At 42.6% G+C, this 20,154-nt stretch overlaps 1 protein-coding gene across 3 annotated transcripts in view; it reads right to left on the reverse strand.

Annotated features, from left to right (window-relative positions):
- Positions 1 to 1,325: 1,325 nt before the first annotated feature.
- Wdr60 (WD repeat domain 60) overlaps positions 1,326 to 20,154 on the reverse strand; it is a 65,959-nt gene continuing 47,130 nt past the window's right edge. For all 3 annotated transcript variants that reach the window (XM_010641722.2, XM_010641712.2, XM_033764439.1), the window contains 11 exons: positions 17,829 to 17,958; positions 14,646 to 14,818; positions 13,531 to 13,693; positions 11,066 to 11,179; positions 10,904 to 10,965; positions 10,416 to 10,467; positions 7,809 to 7,869; positions 5,705 to 5,804; positions 5,401 to 5,532; positions 3,946 to 4,169; positions 1,326 to 1,806 (listed from right to left, as the gene is read on the reverse strand). In XM_010641722.2, the coding sequence (XP_010640024.1) occupies positions 1,581 to 1,806; positions 3,946 to 4,169; positions 5,401 to 5,532; positions 5,705 to 5,804; positions 7,809 to 7,869; positions 10,416 to 10,467; positions 10,904 to 10,965; positions 11,066 to 11,179; positions 13,531 to 13,693; positions 14,646 to 14,818; positions 17,829 to 17,958 (1,437 nt within the window). In that variant the 3' untranslated portion in view covers positions 1,326 to 1,580. The remainder of the gene's footprint in view (positions 1,807 to 3,945; positions 4,170 to 5,400; positions 5,533 to 5,704; positions 5,805 to 7,808; positions 7,870 to 10,415; positions 10,468 to 10,903; positions 10,966 to 11,065; positions 11,180 to 13,530; positions 13,694 to 14,645; positions 14,819 to 17,828; positions 17,959 to 20,154) is intronic.

Below are 20,154 nucleotides of genomic sequence, written 5' to 3' on the forward strand. Positions count from 1 at the left end.
ATCTGCAATAATACAGAAGATCCTAATAAGATTACTGACATTGAGAAATGGGAAGAAAAGGGCTAAAGGTGTAGGGAAGGTGGGATGGGTAGGGGAAGGGTAAAAAGGGAAAAGAAAAAAATGTGAGATAATGAAAAGATGGAAATAAAGTGTTTGTAGATGGGGAGGGGAGGAGGGGGTGAAGGGAGGAAAGGGGTAAGGGGAAAAATGAGAATCAAGACTTGTCATGTAGAGGTACAAGAACCGAACAATGAATGTAACTGTACTGTATCCCTAAAATGTACCAATAAACTCAATTAAAGCTGAAAAAAAAAAAAAGAAAAGAAAACAACACTGAGATTCCACCTCACACCACAAAGAATGGCTACTACCAAGTAAACAACCAATAACAAATGTTGGCGGGGTTGTGGGGAGAAAGGAACCTTTCTCCATTGTTGGTGGGAGTGCAGACTGGTGCAACCACTATGGAAATCAATATGGAGATACCTCAAAGATCTGGGGCTAGAGGTTCCATTTGACCCAGCCATCCCTCTGCTGGGTATCTTTCCAAAAGAATTAAAAGAACCATATCACAGTGATGTATGCGCACCCATGTTTATAGCGGCACAGTTTGTAATAGCTAAAACTTGGAAACAGCCCATTTGCCCATCAGTTGGAGACTGGATAAAGATGTGCTTTTTCTATAAAATGGAATATTACTCAGCCATAAAGAATGAGAAATTAGATTCATTCATAGGAAAATGGATACATATTGAGGATATATTCCTAAGTGACATAAACAAGTCACACATGTGTAAATACCGAACAGTTTCTCTGGTGTGAAAAACTATAATAGTATATAAGATCCTAATGAGATAACTGACCATGTGAAATAGGAAGAAAAAGGCTAAAGGTGTAGGGAAAGTGGGAAGGGTAGGGGAAAGGTAATAAGGGAAAAGAAAAAAATATGAGAAAATGGAAATAAAGTGTTTGTAAATAGGGAGGGTAGGAGGGGGTGAAGAGAGAGCAGGGACAAGGGGAAAAAATGAGAACCAAGACATGACATGTAAAGGTATAAGATCCCAATGATGAATGCAACTGCACTGTATACCTAAAATGTACCAATAAACTCAATGAGAAAAAAAAAAAACAAAGATAGCACACTAAAGCATAACATTAAATGTGTCTGACTCTGCTCTGTGGATGACATTTAAATGGTCAATGCTCAAGAAGAGCTTTAAGTAAGCACAACTGGCAGAGGTCATTTCAGTGGAGTAATTCCCTTTAATTATCATTTTATGCATGAATAAGAAAATAGTCCATTAAAATACATTTTTATGGTGGGTTGTTTGAAAATCTAATAATAAATGTGACAATATTTTAAAGCCCTTCTAAAAATAGGCAGAAATACTCTCAGAAAAGAGTATACCAGACATGACTCAGAATTTCCTCTAAAGTTTAGTATGTATAAAAATGTTCATTTCTATTCAAAAATAATGATTGGGAACACTGAAGTAATCTTCTGTAAAGGAAATTATGTACAGGACATACATATTCTATATACAGAACAATGAACGCAGATGTAGGATTCACTCTGGGTGCTACACACACATAGCCTTCGTGACATGCCCACACCCTCCGTGGCCTCGCTCCGTGGGGGCCTCCTGCAGGAACAGGCGCAGCCACTGGATCTCCTCCACCTGGGTGGCTGCCCACTGCTTCTTCAGGTACTGAACATCCACGGTGCCCGAGGACCTGGCCAGTACCAGGGCCAGAAAGCTGCCACCAGGCCTCTCAGGCTCCCCTGTGACAGTCATGGCCACCAACCTGCAGGCAAAAGGGAATATACAAGGGACTCTCATGGGCCTGAGTCTTCCAAATTGTCTCTTCCAAGGAAGGAGGAAACAGAAGAGAATTTCTAAAAATACCAATAGTCAAGACAAAAAGTTGTGCCTGAAACAAGAATTACAAACCTGTTTCTGCACCTTAGGGGAGTGCTTGTGAAGGTGGCTGAGGAGGACACACTGCCCACACTAGACAGTGACACCTCACCTGCTGCTCTTCCCTCTCACCCTGCTAGGGAGTGAAAAGCTATGCAGTGGCCCCCCTCCTTCCTCCACACCCCATCCCATGCCAGGCCATGCCCACTGTTCTCTAGAATTGCATCTGTGCCTATGGCCCATCTCTAACCTCATCTCTTCCATCCAGCCTTCACATCACCCCACCTCCATCCTCCTGGCCCATCCCCAGCCAAAGGTGTCCAGCCCACCCTACTGGCAATCTGTTCCTGCCCTCACTCCTGGACTGGCCCAGCCCGGCTTGCCCTCTGTCCTGTGAGAGTCAACCAGGGTCAGACCCAGAGAACCCCTATGCCTCATGTAGATCCCAGCATCTAGGGAACTTCTCAGGGAGCCCAGAATTGTAGGTGGGGTCCCCATGGGGTCTGGCTACCCTCAAATGTCCTGTAGATGTGGCCTGCACTCAAGCCGTACAGGCACCACAGGACCATGTGGGTCCTACCCACAGTGTTGCAGGCAGCATGGCAGTGACCCACTGGTGCCACAGCTTGAAGATGGGCAGCCACAAAGGGGAATGAGACCCCCAGCACCGTCAGAAGAGCTGCGACATTTCAGGGGATGGAAGTGTGGGATGAACCCTCCAAAGGAGCAGGACATAAAAATGTTAGGGCCTCCCTAACCACTCAGCACCAAGCACAGCCACTGAGGAACATGGGCGAGTCTAACTGCCACAGCCTAGAAGGCCACCCATGGTGACAAATCTTGAAGGTTCCCCTGGCATCAGGACTGTCAGGCATAGATGATGTGTTCATGGATGAGACATCACTTCAAACAGATGTGTGCATCCCAGGTAGAATGTCCCTGGATGAGGGGCAAAGTGGATAGAACCAGGCAAAGAGGGCAGAAAACCCACATCTACCACAGGCATTGCCAGCTCCTGGGCATCCTCCAGATGGGCTGCCAGCCTGCATTCAGACCACAAGAGATAGGACCTTGGGTACCATGGCATGTTTGAGTCTGGGGCTGAAAGTCCTTGCTTGAATCTAACATACACTCCTGCCTTCCTATTAATTTCTTCCTGTTCTGTTCTTTACGGATGAGGAAAGATAATTGAGCACAAACATCACTTCTTTAACTCAAGCACTTACACAGGAGTTCAGGGAAAGGAATGTGTGGATCACCCCAGAGCTGGCCTGAGACATTCTCACCATGCATGTGCTCTATCTAACTCTGACATGCTCTTGGCTTCTCCTGCACCCCAGTCATCACCCACACACTCCCATGGACCAGCTCTGGGCATAGCTGGTACTCAATCAGTACTGTATTGTTTAACAATGACATACAGACTTTCTGAAGCAATGAGTTGTGGGTACATTATGTGTTCATATGTGACTCATAGTCTGGATTGTTTATGATTTGGGGTTTTTTTGTTTTTTTGTTTTTGTTTTTTTTAGATTTGCTAAATTGCCAAGACTGGCCTTGAACTTGCCATTCTTCTGCCTCAGTCTCCTAAGTAGCTGGAATTATAGGCATTTGCCATCACATCCAGCTCCTGATGAATTTTTTAATAATTAAGATAATGTCAGTATATCTAGTACTTAAACTAAATAAATTCAATTTGTAATTTTTTTTGCCAGGTGGTATTAGGATATCATTAATATTCTGTCAAGCTGTCACCTGGCTCTGGCCACTTTTACCTTCCTGTTTACAAAAGGGCAATGAGAGGGCCAGGGATTTAGCTCAGTGGTTCCACTGCCTGCCTCGCAAGCACAAGGACCCAAGTTCAATCCCCGGTACCAAAAAAGAAAAAAGAAAAGAGGCAATGAGATTGCTTTCTCAGCTATTACAAACCTTCATAGTAGGATAATTTGATATGAAATGTAAAATTTCAAGAAAAGGCAAGGTGACCAGACCATCTGCCCTCCAGACCTGTCCTGACTTCACTCACCTGTCTGGGGAGATGGGCTGTGTAGCCACAGGGCCCAGGTCACTCTGCAAGAGGTCCCAAATATACACGGTGGATGCAGCATCTTGCACTAGGAACATGGCTGGCCGTGTTGGGGACCACTGCAGGCCGGTGATGGCGTGCCCCCGAGTGCTGCCATCCCACTGTGCCAGCGGCCATTCCGAGGTCATCTGATGCAGCCGGAGGCTGCCATCTGAGCAGCCAGCCTATGCAACAAGGACAACCATTACCCTCTCTGTAACTGAAGCTCAGTGGCTAGGGGGGGTTTCCAAAGCATTTGCTTCTTCAACTTGTACAACACAAAATTTTGGTTTTTTTCTGACATAAAATTGTAAATTAAAACCAGCCTCATGAGTTGCGAAGGTGAGCACCTATCCAACGCTGACACAGAGGCCTCCCTGTTCTGAAAATCAACATGGTGGCAAAGCCACAGACAGTTTAATAGAATTGAGCATCCCCAATGCAAGGACAGGTCATGAAGCTTGGCTCTATAGAAGGAAACAAGTCACCTTTTTAAAAATTGCATTGATAATGTGGTTATATATTCCTACTAGAGTGAAACTTTTCAGAAAATAAAAAACTTAGTGGATTTAGTAAAAGACCAAATGTTAAGGGCTGGGGGTGTAGCTCAGTGGCACTGCACCTGCTTGGCAAGCACAGGTCTTGAGTTTGACCCCCCAGTACTGAAAGCGGACCCCAAAGTTTAGCTAACAAAGAGAAAAATAATCTTTCACATATTCAAAAAGAAAAAAAAGAAAGAAAATCAACAAGAATGGGAGTAAAAATGAAACACAAAAAGAAACAACTTTGTGTGTGTGTGTGTGTGTGTGTGTGTGTGTGAGACAAGTTCTCACTATGTACTTCAAGCTGGCCTTGAACTCACTATATAGCCCAGGCTGGCTTTGAACTCAAGGCAATCTTCCTGCTTCAGCCTCCCAAGTGCTGGCATTATGGGTAGGTAGCCCTGGCTAGAAACAAATTTTAAAGACTGGCATGCCCTGAAAGGGTTAATGGTCATCATGTAGGAATGGGAAGGCTCTTGGGACTGGATTAGGTACCACAGAATTGGCTGACATTTAATATTTGTCTGTTAAATTCTAAATAATCAGCCACTGAACAAAGAATTTCTTAAAAGAGTCAAATTCATGAGCTAATATTTTAACATTTCTTATCATTAATCTCATATTCTTCCATTTTAGATCCCTGAAGCCTAATAATGTGACTAAGTTATAGCCCTATAATGATAACTGTCAAGACTTTCCCATGGACCGTGTTCTGCTGCCCAAATAGCAAATAATAAAAAAGAACTGGTGTTGTAAAAAATGGACTTTCTGGGCCAGGGATTTATCTTAGTGCTGTTGTGCCTGCTTCACAAGTGCAAGGTCCTGAGTTCAATCCCTAGTACCAAACAACAACAAAAAAACAGGACTTTCTTACCAAGAATATTGGTTCTCCAAATGGTGAAAAGTCAATCACATTAACCTTCACTGCTCTTAGCCCGCACTGCTGAGGTTTAAACGATTTGGGAGAGACTTTCAAATCCTGTCTTGTGCCATGATTTATAAGACCCTAGTGATGACAGGAAGACCAAGAAAGACCAAAGAGAAGTTTTAGGTAGTAAAGAGGTTATTCTTGAAACAATGTAAAATAAGCAAAGCAACAGTAAGTTCATAGAAGTATGTGTCGGGTAACTCTGGGAGAGAACAGGATGAGTAATAGAATGCAGTAGAATATCACTCACCACGTCTGTGCCCACAATAAAGTGACTAGGATCTGAAGGCAGAAACTTGATGCTCAGGGTTTGTGTGGTGCCCCAGAATTCACTATCTTCATGGGAAAGTCTGAAAAAGAAAGAAGAGATGAACATAGGTTTGTTGTGAAAGCTTGATGGTAAAGACAATGAACACTCCCTTGGCCTAGCACATATTACAAGATATAGTCTAGGCCACTCCAACATCCTCTGATTTAACCACTGTTTCCTATCTCCTTTTTCATCTGCTTGTTTGGGCTTGATAACTGCTGCAGGTAATCCTGTTCATTAATTCTTTCCTCAGCTGTATCTAATCTGCTACTTGACTGTTTCACAAATAATAGTTTCATTTCTGAAGGGTTTTAGATTGCAGTCACTCGAGTTCTTTGTGTTTTAGGTGTTTCTTTATACATGAACACATCTCTGTAGACTGCTTGTGGGAATCCTGTGAACTCCAGCTTGTGAAGTATTCCTCCCTACCAGGCAGCATCCCTGTGCCCACACTGTCTGGGACTCTGCACCTCCCTGCCTGCAATGGCCAGGCCCACATTCCCCAGCTTCCGCTTCCCTCGGCTGCAGGTGAGTTCTCCCATTGCTCTCATGCCAAAGGGCACGGAGTTCCATCTCCTGTACCCCAGCAAGGCCAGCACTTCCTGTCCAGGGCTCCAGCCACAGGCACAAGGTGAAGGCCTTCAATGGCCTATGCCTAATGCCCACGTCCAGCCTGTCACACATCAGCTCTGAAGCTTATGTCATTAACTTGAGTCCCTCCTTGTTCCTGACATTTCTTCTTAAAAGTCACATTTAGCTTGAATGCCATTCTTCATTCATGTAGCACACATCCTTTCCAGGGAAGAGAAGACCCAGTTCCTTCAGCAGTCCTACTGTCAGGTCAGAAGTCAGGGTCTGACTGTCCTCAGCCTTCTCTTCTGTGCCCCCGAGGTCCTGCTGTGGTGCCACATGCCTCTTGGGCTCCTCGGCTCCATATCTGAGCCCATATTAATCTGGAGACCCACCCCATCTTCCTGCAGAACCCTTCTTCCTCTGCAGAGCGGAGACACCACTCAATCTGGGAGAAGACACATCAGATACCTTCTCCAATGACTACACATTTACACCAAGAAGAAATTTATAAAGTAAATACAATATATGGCATGAGTAAGAAGAGTCATAACAGATAAAAATATTCCTAAAGAAGCTCAAACAAGGGAACTGTGTGGACAGTGGGTCTGTGGTTGGTTCAGAAACCATGTAGCTTGGGCTCTGTAATATATTAGATAACTTTTTAAAACTAAATGGTTCACTTTTTGAATTATATGTAAATCAGCTGAAGTTGATTTAAAAATCTCTAACGTGAATTCATTAACACAAACCAGAGGTATTCTGTGTGAGGAGGAGGAACCAGACTCAGAGACTGTTTTTTGAGTTTAAGAATAATTCACATGTTAGCCCTAGGTAAAGGACAAGGAATAATATCAAGTCAATATGGAACATAAAAAAAGCACAAATAATCACACATTAAGAATTTGTATGAGCCGGGCATGGTGGCGCACGCCTGTAATCCCAGCACTCGGGAGACTGAGGCAGGAGGATCGCTGTGAGTTCGAGGCCAGCCTGAGCTACATAGTGAGTTCGAGACCAGCCTGAGCTACACAGTGAGTTCCAGGTCAGTCTCAACTACATAGTGAGACCCTGTCTCAAAAAACCAAAAAAAAAAAAACAATTTGTATGTCATGTTATGTTACATGCATAAAAGCAGAAAGGTCCATTTCTAAATAAAACTTTCTATCAATGTTTCTGGTTCTTGAAACTTCATCTAAGTTTAACTTTAAGATTGCATTAAAACAATATTAAAAGCAGTCAAAGACTATCAACTGAAAAGATAGGAAGCATTTTTTTATCAAAAACTATCAGTTGTCTATAAGAAGATGTGTTTGTTACACTGACTTATTACTAATAAATAAATTAAATGACAAAGATAAAAGTGAGGAAATGTGTCTTGATGGTGCACGCTGACACTATCGTGCTGACAGTCACCCAGGGTTCTGTGGCTTCTGCAGGAAGCAGGTCTTTGGAGGTGCAGAGGGGGTCTCACCTGCCACCCAGCTGGATCACAGCACTGTGCACCAACTTAATCCTCCCTCCAGGGATGAGGCCTGGAAACAGATACGCAGAATAAAAGTACCTCTTACTGAGTGAAATCAAAATTGTTCACTGTTATGGCTTGTGTTTAGATGTCCCAAAGCCTCCTGTGGTCATTGGTGGGGCTTTTTCAGAGGTGACTAGAACTAGACTGCGGACTGATTCATGGTGCAATGCTAGGATTAAGGGTGCTAGGATTAACAGTGGGTGATTACCAAATCAGTCCACAGACAGGTTTGGCACTGCTCTAATCCTAGTAGCCTAGATAGATGATAAAAGGGATAGGAAAAAAGCTGCTAAGGTCCCTTGCTTGCTTGCTTGCTTGCTTTGGAACCTTCTGCCCATCATGAACTATTACTCCTCAGCAAAGCCCTTCTGCCATGCCACCTTGGAGCCAGCTGATTACAGACTGAAACCACTACAAACTGTGAGCTAAATAAACCTTTCCTCCTTTAAGTTTGGGTGTTAGATATTTTGTCTCAGCAACAAGAAGAGTAACTAAATTCACTACTTAAATACCTGTGTCAAGAAATACCAAAATACAAACCCTGAGAGGTGCTATGTGTGGCTAAGGTAAGCATCATGAATTCACAGCTCAGGGCCCGAGGTGAAAGACGTGGGGTCGAGGCACTCCATCCACAGAGGGCAGTACATGCACCTAACATACCCCAAGTTCACAGCCACAACCATACACAGGAACATGCAGAGCCCTTTTCATTTACAGATGACTTTGATAGCTCCAGGTTTTGCCAATAGGCACAGGGGTCTCCCAGCTCTTCCAGCCTCATCAGCTGCCCTGTCAGGTTCCTAGCTTTCTCCTCTCAAACATGTGACCCAGAGCTGATTCACAGGCCTGACTACTCTCCTGTTCCTTCCCTCATTTTCCCTAGCTCTGATGGCTGGCCACCCACTGGCTTTGCCTTCTAGTATGTCCTAGTGTCATCCTTCTTTTTTTAAATTAATGGAAAGGGAGGAAGAGATTTCAATATATTAAAATTCAAACTCTGGGTGAGGAGGTGCCTAACTCTACATAGAAATTAAAGCAGTGTGCAGCTGAAAAGGGTTCCTTCCCTATGCCGCTGTCACCACCGTCACCGTAACACAAGGAAGCTCAAGCTGCCCTCCACAGGTGAGGCAGGCCTGCCACCCCCCACCTTTCCCTGACCTGGCCCTGCCCTGTCAGACCCACTGTTCTATAAACCAAATTCCAGTCGCTATCCAGTCCATGTTTTCCTGCCCTGGTCTCCCTGGCACCATGTTGTGACCTGGCTTGTGTGGAGACTTTCACACTGAAGGAAAGACATGGCTCAGTCTGCATCTCAGGCCTGTATGATGAGCTCGGAGCCACCCAGTAGCTGTGGCTTCAAGAGACATTGTTTCCTCCCCTCCTCAGGGCCAAGGGTTGGTAGTGGGGATAAAGAGTGCTTTAAAACAGCAGCTTCAAACAGGGAAATACAAACTTCTCTGCATCTTCTGGACAACCATCCCACATACACTACAAAACATTTTACTGCAAATACTTGTCAGATTCTCAGTAACTGGACAGAGATACCAGCTCCTTCACCCATCTGTGCCCACCCAAAAGCACCATGTCACCTAGGAGTCAGCAGCACAGCCAGGCCCACATTGAGCTCTTGAGGGTCCTGGGCACTTGAGATGCACTGAGCACTCAGGCAGGGCCAATCCAGGACAGACTCTAGCCTAGTCTTATGACCATTACTGGCAGGTATACACTGAAGAGAGCATCCAGGAAATCTCAAGCCTGCGATTATGTGAGTAACCTGACATCTGGACGTGAATGAAGCATGCATAGCAGAGCAGACACCATAGGATACACAGCACCCTGCCCCAAAGGGCTCACAGGGAAACAGGGACACGATCCAGCCCAGGTTTGCTAGTCACACAGCCACTGCTCCACAGACACAGAGCCATCCTCACTCGAGGGAGGGCTGCGGACTACACCAACTCCCATCATGTTTTCCTAGACCTGCCTAGGGACACCCTCGGATAAAAACAAAGTAAAGGACTTTTTGTCCTTAGCAAAGGAGGGGCGGTGATGAGAAGGCAGAGTCTGAATTGCAGACCACCTGACCATGGGCAGCAACAGGCCGAGCCACTAGAGTCTCTCAGCCCCAATGGGGCTGGAAGCCAAGTTCTACCCAGTACAGATGGCAAAGTCGGCACTCGTGGGTCCATCTTAGCCGCATCTTCTCCCCTAGACAGAACACCTGAGCACACTGTGCTCATATTCAGAGCATAGTCATGCCTGGACAAATGCCAGCAACACAAAGGAGGAAACCCGAGGTGTGAGCAGGATGCAGGGACTCCAACTCTGAGGGCACTGGGAAAGGCGGGCCAAGCACAGACACCCTGCTCATCCAAAGCAAAACATGAAGTGACAGGGGGAGCAGCATCTATCAGACTGCGCAATGAGGCTGAGACAATCTGCATGTTCATTTCTCAGGTAGCTAATTACACATTTCTCAAAGCAGGCATTGTTATCCCTAATCTCTATTCATTTCAATAAATATTAAAATTAATTTTCTTATTTAATAGTTACCTAAATCACTTATGGAACCTGCAATATCCGCCTTTGGCAATTCAACCACCACCTAAAAATGGAATATTGAAAATGAAGTGACATCATTTATAATTATGAAATCGTTTAAGCAAAGAATAGCTCAGTTCTAAAAATACAATCATTCCAGAAAAAAAGACCAGTCACTAACTTTAGGACTCATGTTTTAAATCTAATTAATTCCTTTCTTTTGATCTCTCTTCTCTCCTCAATCCTGGCCTCAGCCCAGCCAGATCTCCCCAGACAGGATGCACCCGCATCACACCCCAGAACCTGGCACCAGGTTCCCTTGTTCACCACAGGTTCAGAGGCCTGTAGGAGGGGTCCTAAACTTGCTCTGTGAAATTCTGTATTCCCTCTTCCCAGAACCAACACATCCAGCCTTATTCTGGTTCTCCATGTTAGCTGACTGCATCCCTGTCCAAATCCTTTCCTGTGCCCCTTCTGAGGGCCCAGGGGGCCCTACTCACCCACACATTGAGAACCCCACTCTCATCCAAGGAAGCAATGTGGAATGACAAACCCGATGTTCCTAATGAAAACAGAAAGGAAAAGAAAGAAGTGGCTTTAAACATAGAAGTCACATCCCATGACTGGTGATCGAAAGTTTTGAGGAGGGAAGAATCCTGTACCTTCCTCTGTAGAGAAGGGCGAAAGCACAAAACTCTGCTTCCTGCAGACAGATGTGGAGATAGGTTCTACAGCTTGAAGAGGACTCTGGTGGTTTACAGATGTCAGGATTCCATCTAGAGATTAAAACCCATAGCACCCAAATGTAATTAATATACCACAAATATGCAACTCACACTCAACATTGACAAATGCAGAAAGGGCTGTGGGTCTAAAAGACCCAAATGTCTCCTCAGATCCCACCAAACCACACATAAATGATCTGTAGGAACCACAAACCTCAAATACCTGTGAGAAGAGAAACAAGCACCAAAGCTTGTGTGCTCTCCTATAGCTTCCACCATCACTGCTGACCACAGGTCAAAGAGTAGGAGACAAAGGTCAAGATAGACCAAACAAAAGATTGTCTTAAAGACTGAGGAAGCTCAGACAAAAATCACCTCAGAAAAGAAAACCTCACTCTGAGGCCATAGTCCCATAGTCCCTTCACAGCTAGGAGGTTTGGGAAGGGAAGGGACACAAGGGAGCATCTCAGGGTAGCACTAGCCTGAGGCAGGAGGCTGAGGCAGGAGAAGCTCAAATTCAGTCCTACCTAGGCAACTTGCTGATTTAGTGAGACCCTGCTACAAAATAAGAAATAAAGAATGGCTGGAGATGTAGCTCATTGTGAAAGCCCTGAGTTCAACCCCCAGTGTCACAAAAAAAAAAAAGCAATGCTAAGCGACATACCAACTCAGCAGCCACCACTACACTCTCCATTACAGATGAGCATTAATACAACAATTAACACCAACTCTTCAACCTAGAATATCCATCTACAGAATGTCTAGGAGCAGAAAAAGTCAGACTCCATACACAGCTACTGAGACACAAATCAAAGGATTTCAGCGATAAAAATTCTTCCCACCCCCACCAACACAAGCATGTAGCAGAAGACAACCAAAACTCAATATTCTTACTCCAACTGTATCTTTTCAAAACCAAACCAAATAAAAATACCCAATCAGAAATTTAAAAAAGAAATAAACCAAAAAGGAGGGGGGGATAAAGTGACAGCTGGATGTGACTTGGTGGTGAGCAATTATCTAGCATGCATAAGGCCCCAGGTTCTATCCCAGCAGAAACAAAAATAAAACAAAACAAAACAAAAACCTTAACAAAAATGCAATCCAATAGAAAAATTGGCAAAACATCTGAACAGATGTGCCAACAAAGATATATGGATGGCAAATAAGCACATGAAAACATGCTCAATATCACTAGTGAATGAAAGTCAAAACCAAAATGAGATAGCACCACACAATTACTACAAAAGCTAAAAGAATTTTTTTTCCAAAAAAATGTGATAATACCAAGTACTATGAGGATGTAGAATGATGGAAACTCACATTCTGCAGAAAATGCAAAATGGATTAGGTACTCAGACACAGGCAGCCAGGTACAAACTATCCATAATCACAAACAACTGGAATTAAGCAACCGTCCATCTACTGGGGAACTGAGTAACATGAGTGCAACAGAACAACATTCAGCAGAGGAGATGTAGACTTCTGCAATGTGAGTAGTAAAAGAATCCCAAATGCATTAGGCTACTGTACAATTCCATGCCTAAAACATCTGGAAAAAGTACAAAAACGGGGACAGAAAACAGATTAATGGTCAGTGGAAAAGAGTGATGGATACAATGTATTGGCATAGTACTGCGTAGTGTGGTATGGGTGTGCTCCAAGTGTGAGCAGAGACACAGAGACAGGAAAGAAGGTGACTGAGAGAGACCTCTACCTGAGCCTTCAACCGATGAGATTCCAGTGCTCACAGGAAGATGGATGGTGTCAGGTAATTTCAGTTTGATTACAGCCTCCCATGAGTCAGCCTGGCCTTAAATATCCCATGATTCTGAGTGCCTGGGACATGGGGCTCTTCTGAGAGTTAAGTGAGCAGATGTATACAAAGCACTCAGACAAAGTCCCAGACACAGGCAGTACTTACTTGAATGGTCTCCCACGGTGGAATTGCTCACCTGAATAAAATTAAGGGCCCCAGGAAGCCCAGTTTTTCTCTCTTTCCATCCCCCACAAAATGACTGATTTTACTACTTCAAGCATTAATAACTATGCCAGAGGACCATACACATACCAATATACCTTAAGCTAACTTAAAATTCAAAGTCACAAGGACAAGGACCTGAGTTCAATCCCCAGTAATAAATAAATAAATAAATAAAAACTCAAAGGATTTTTGGAATCCACAAATTTAACACAAAATTCTAATTGTTGTTGGATACTGGGTGAATGTGACTTCATTGAACTTTGCTTTTTTTTTTTAGCCAAATGCCTCTTTTGCTCATGGCTTGGGTCCTATCCTCTGGATAATCTGAATGAATAAATGCAAATGAAGTTGAGATTTCATCTTCAAATCTGTCATGGTTTTTCTAGAGATACATGATCAGCAGATCAGTGATACTGACCAGTGGAAAATGTGGGCATCCTGAACGTCCAAGAACAATTGCTCAGCTTCACATAAGGATGTATCCTAGAATCTTCTCTCAAATCCCACACAACAACAGAACCATGCACAGTTCCAGCAAACAGCAGAAATGCTTTAAAAGGGCTAAAGCAGCAACATGTGACCTAAAAAGAAAAACAGAGAGCAAACGACTGGAGTGTATAAGGCTGTGCTCACAGAAGCTCAGCTCACTGACTAGCCTGTGGCACCTTTCACTTTACCCTGAGGGATGCTCCATAAAATCTACTCCAGCAAGCTGTGGGCTGAAGTGAGCAGAACATAGACTTCTGCACATAAATCAAACTTGTTAACTTGTCTGGGTGTCAGTTTCCTCAAATGGAAAGGAGGGATAACAAATCCACCCTGCAGGATTGTTGTGATCACAAACACAAGGTGACTGGCACACATCTGAGTACACAAAATATTCCGTTATCCCCTCCATTCATCTCCAAATGAAAATTTCATCCTTTGTCATTTTATTTACATCTTGTATTGGAAAAGGTTTATTTTCAAGCCCCTAAAGCTAGCACCTGTTCAAGTTCTTTGTGGCTTTGAGAGAAGCAGTGGTGCTGAGGTCAAGGAACATGTAAATAGGATGTTTTCCCAATCAAGTGGAAGAAACACGAAGGGCAGCTCTCCCATGGAATCTGCCAGTAACTCTGAGCCAGAAACATGCAAAGTTGTGTGTGTGTGTGTGCATTTTAAACCTTTCAAAGAAATCACACAGTTTTCAAAAATCTCCAAAATCCAGGACCCAAACAATATAAGCCAGTAAAGGATACTTCTAGGACTCCAGAGCTACACTAGGTAGGCCAATATTTTTATTAGGCCCATAACTACATTAATTTTCTATTCTCAAATGCAATCTCAGTATAAACTGACCCTTTGAACCAAGAATTTCTAGAGTCAGAGCAAGCACACCTGTGTGTCTTGGCACAGCTGAGGCAGGCATGAGATAGGCCCTGGCCTTTGACATTTTGCTGCCTTCAGCTGTCCCTGTGCTCTCTCCTCTGTGCCTCCACTGTCCACCCACCTCCTTGCCTCTCAGCAAACCCACAGTTCTCCCCTGGAATGTACCTTGGACTCACATATCAGAACCTTCTGGGGCCCTGAAGGCTGCCAAATGTCCCACACACAGAGGATGTATCTGTGGTCTAGAGGCTGGGCAAACCCCTTTCCAGGTAAATCATGGACAGAGACCACTGTCTGTCTCTGAACTTGAGAGGCATGCAAGCAGGATACTTTCCGATCTGAAGATAAGAAAAACATTTTTGCATTTATCAATCTTCCAATTCCATATAAAATCAACACATGTTGGAATACTCAAATAAATTTCAAGTTAATGAAGAGACAAACCCGATGCTTCCAAAATTGAAACATAATAAAATCTGGGTTTTGATGAAAGGCCACAGCCTATACCTGAGTGCTCTGTCCAAGCCAATGCTGCAATTTGCTGAAGAGAAATTGGCTTTGGTGTAGGGCAGCCTGGGCAGAGTGCTTCCTCCTGCCTGCCAACAACTCCCAAGGGACCAGGTGGCCAGATTCAGGCTGGAGCAGAACCTCAGGGTGGGCAACACTGGGAATGGCCAGAAGCAGCCCCTCTGCCTCAGCACAGGGTTGAACACCTCTACTGGGAACCTCAGAGCTCTTTAGCCTTCAGGGTGCCACATAGCAAGCAGCTGCATTTCAGGGCTGGGACAAATGAGCTTCCCCCTAGATGTGACTCAGTTCTAGTGAGTGGTTCTAGTGAATGGAGATTTAGAGCCTCACCCAACAGCCCCCACAAGTCAGCAGAAGGCACAGATAAAAGTGAGGAAATAAATATTAAGTAAGAGTCTCACAAGAACTTTACAGTCAAAAATGAACTAGACAGTACTGTTGGGAGGTACTTGAAAACAGAAAATTGCACAGGATCACCCACCACACACACACCACAAACACCCGTTAGCTCACTGCATGGGCAACCCTCTCCTTCCACATCCAGGATCAAATGTCCTCTCTTTCCACACTCAGGGCTACCTCCACAGCAATTTTCAGCCCCCTCAAGAAAGGGCCACAGTAGTTGTGTGCTTCTAAACCACCCAACATGAGCAAAAGCTACCATTTGTACTGCCTTCCTATTCTTATGTGACACCAACAAAGTTTTATGGGTGCTGAGCCCTAACCCATTTCCCCATGAGTTCTCTGATTTTTACTGGAAAATTTCCATAGTGTGAGTTTTAGAACACAGGCACTATGTTTTAGCAGATCTGATGTTTGGAAGGCCAGCAGGGGCTCTGATCTGCTGTCCCCACCCTAACCTCATCTTCTGTGGGTCACCTTGGCTCTATGAGACACGGGTAGCCAGGCCTCATGCTCTCTACAGGAAGCTCCCCAATCTCTTCAGAACCCACTTTCTCATCTCCTTCTGGTTAAGAACTTAGCCCTTTCTAACTTATCACATATTTCACTTACTTAGCCAGTTTGTAACCTTTTGACCTACCAAAATAAAAGTTCCAGGAGAACAAAATTTCTGCCTGTCCTATTCCATGGTGCCTAGAATACAGAAGATGCTGTATGTGGAATGAATGAATGAGTGAACAGAACATCACAGATGTGCCTGCTGTGACATATTCTAATAATGATGATGGAGATGGGCAGATTCTGTGAGGTCTGACATATCACTATGTCCAATCAAATTCAGGACATTATGTGAGTCAAGGGCTAAATCCACAAAAATGAGACCATTTGCTCTGTCAGGTCCATCTCTTCCCCAACCTCATTTTCTTTCTGTTATTTCAATATTTATTTTACTAAAACACAAACATAATCAACAAGAAAAACTTACACTCCTTTTGCATGTGCACAAACATATTAAATTTTGAAGGATTCTAGCATGTGTAACTAACATTTGTTTGTTTGTTTGTTTTTGTTTTTTGAGACAGGATCTCACTATGTAGTTGAGACTGACCCGGAACTCACTATGTAGCCCAGGCTAGTCTCAAACTCACAGTGATCCTCCTGCCTCAGTCTCCTGAGTGCTGGGATTACAGGCATGTGCCACCATGCCCGGCTTCTAACTTTTTTTTTTATATCGGCTGCCACTCCACTCTGCATCATCTGGAGATTAGAGCACCTTCCCTTCTGCTCTTCATGTGTGTGGTGTGGAGTATGGTCAGTGCATCAAAGTCTACATACACAATGGCTTACTATTTTTCTAACAGGACAACTCTTTCGTTTAAGATAAAGAAAATATCTTTTAAAAGTGTGAAGATTTAAGTTAACAATGGTATTTTTGTTAATGTTAAAGGACAGAGAAACATGTATTAATCTGTCTCTAAACATGATAGAAGAAATGCTACAAACAGCACCTAGTGCTCCAGCTTCACACATTCCCAGGAGCACATCTGCATCCTAACCTGTAAAAGAGAAGGCAACTTCTGGACTCACCCCTTCCTGTAACGTTTTTACATATACCTGTGCCATAATGGCCATAATCTACCTTGCTAGCCACTTTTCTCAAAGGCCAGCATATTATTTTTAGCTAAAGAAACTTAAATCTATCTTACACAGTTTTTAAACTAATTTACATCATTACATGCAAGTATTCTTTATGTTTGATAGTATACACTTCATTTACCATTTTCTGTTCTATAACCGTGGATAAACTTAAAATCTAAGTATATTTATGTTAAACCTGAAGCATCCTCCTCACATATGTCTAACTAATACGACCATTTTGACCTAAACACTTCCAGGCTGTTCCAATTCCTCTATTCTATTTCAAGAAATCAAAAGCAGCTGAGTAACTGCAAGGAAAAAGATTACAGGATTTTAAATGATATGAACAACTTCAGTTTTTAGCATTTAAACAATCCGACTACTTGAAACTAACTCTTTTTCTAATCAACTTACAAAATTTTCTAATAAAAAATTTAACACACATTTTAAAAAAACCTAATCACTCACTTTTCAGCTATGAAGAAACTGTGTCTCCCTGTTTTATATACAGTAAACCACATCACATTAAAATAGAATGCAGCACACCAGTAATCCCAGCACTTAGGAGGCTGAGGCAGGAGGATTGCTGTGAGTTCGAGACCAGCCTGGGCTACATAGTGAGTTCCAGATAAGTCTCAATAACATTGTGAGACCCTGTCTCAAAAAACCAAAAAATAAAATAAAATAAAATAAAATAATTGAATGCAATATTAAAGTTACTGTTTCAAAATAAATGTCTAATAATTAGAATTAAAGCCATGTTTCAGAAAAGCCTCTTACTCTGAAGGAATGGCAGGCCAGTATTCAACTGGGAGGCACTGTCACTGATAGACAAGGTGTTGTCTTGAGTCCTGAGCTTGCAGGTGGGTTCAGCAGCCAAACGATCCTCTTCAAGCAAAATGGCAATCACCTTTCAAACACAAATGAGTATTCTTTTGGAAAATCAGTCAAGAAAATACAGTAAGTTAACAATCTGTCATCTTATCTTTTTAAAAAAATCACATTTTCAAAAAATATGAGAAAATGGAAATAATGTGTTTGTAAACGGGGAGAGGAGAAGGGGGTGAAGAGAGGGCAGGGACAAGGGGAAAAAATGAGAACCAAGACCTGTCATGTAAAGATACAAGATCCCGGTAATGAATGTAACTGTACTGTATACCTAAAATGTACCAATAAACTCAATAAACAGGAAAAAAAATCACCTTTTTATCTTATCCATTTCTACAAATAAATACTTGGCTCCACTGCATTATACTAACTTAAAAAACATATGATCCTCTCTGAATAATAGAAACTAACAGAAAAAAAAATATCAATTAAGATAAATGCTGAGAGATTTTCCCACCAGATATACTGCTGACAATCACAGAGAAAGGGCTGAATACCAAACACTATTAAATGAACACAGTACCACAGATAAACATCAGATAACCTCTACAATCTTTCTCTCTTAGGCAAAGTCAGTGTTTGTTATGGCTTATACTATAACTAGATGTCCCCCTAAAAGCCTCATGCACTCATAGATGGGGTTTTTGGGAGATGGCTGGATTATAAAAGTGTAATAACTGGATCAGTTCACTGATTGCTTTAGCATGGTTTTGAGTGTGGCAAATGGGAAGGCTCACCCTGGGTGTGGGTGGCACCAACCAACAGGCTTGTAGCCTAGATAGAACGAAGGAAGGTGTCACGCTGTTTCCTTCTTGCCTGCAATGTACTGTTTCCCTTCCACCCCTTTGCCATGCTGCCTTACTTTACAGCCAGCCAACTATGGACTGAAACCTCTATAAACTGTGAACTAAAATGAATGCTTTCTCCTTTAACTTGTGGTCCTTGGTTATTTTGTCCGAGCAGCAAGAAAGTAATTAAAACAGTGTTAAATCATTACAATTGTAATAAAGGGCTCATCCCCTCAGGGCTTGCAAGGAAAAGGGAGAGGATTTGAAGACTGACAGGAATGGTGAGAGGCAAATGAGATAAAACCAGTGAGAACTGACAGGAATGGTATGTGGTGGGCAGGGCATGCTCAGTGAGTACTGACAGGAATAATGTTAAAAAAGACATGAGTATAGTATGAATACAGAACTGTGAAGTCAGGGATAGCCCCATACTGACCATTCTCTGTCTGCATCTCATTTGCTATCCACCCCATCTTTCCTCTTCCCATTTCATTGTACCCGACTGGTGTCTTTTCTTAGTTCCTAAAAACTTACACTAAAGCAAAATCTGAGGATGAAAAATTATGTGAAGTCTAATCACATTTCTAAACCACAGATTCTTATATAAAAATAGCACTGAGACAAAACAATGAGGTTTTCAGAGCTAACTCTGATAAACAGGCTTTTTACAAGTCTAACTCTGATAAGTAGGCATAATACAAGTCATGTCAAGGCTTAACAACATTATGCTGTTTATTTCTGCTTTATATTTAAATTCTGAGCTTATATAGAAAAATGTTTGAGATAACTGAGGAAATGTGAACATTAACTTCATATTTTAATATATCAGATGCTGGGGATTTAGCACAGTGGCTCCACAGCCTGCCTTGTAAGCACAAGATCCCGAGTTCAATCCCCAGTACCAAAAAAAAAAAGAGAGAGAAAGAGAGAATATATTATAAATTATTAGTAATAATGCTTCTATTAATTTGTTTAGAGATTTATAGTGAATACTTATGGAGGAAAAGTTATGATATTGGGGATTAATTTCAAAATAATTGATCACATAAAAGAGTGGCTAGGGGGAGGTGGGAAAGGTGTCAGATAAGACAAACTGGCCATAAAGTGATAACTACTAAAGTATATGGGGATTCAGCAGACTATTTCCTTTAGCTTTGTGTGTATTTGAAAGTTTCTATCAACCATTTTTAAAATCATGAATTTACTATTTTCAAATACTTATATTTATACTTACTTTGTGAACTTAGTATGTTTCAGTTTTAGTCTAGTTATTTTTAAATATAAGAAACTAATATTAAATGATAGATCCTAGAAACATACTTCCAGTGACATACAGTTCCCAGGGTCATTTTGCATACAAGGGCTTATGAATGAATGTATTATTGATAATTTGTAAGAAAATAATACCTGAAAATGAATAACTGACTCTA

This window comes from Fukomys damarensis, unplaced genomic scaffold, assembly GCF_012274545.1.
Source record: "Fukomys damarensis isolate Sample0158 unplaced genomic scaffold, DMR_v1.0_HiC HiC_scaffold_16, whole genome shotgun sequence".
Taxonomy (NCBI): domain Eukaryota; kingdom Metazoa; phylum Chordata; class Mammalia; order Rodentia; family Bathyergidae; genus Fukomys; species Fukomys damarensis.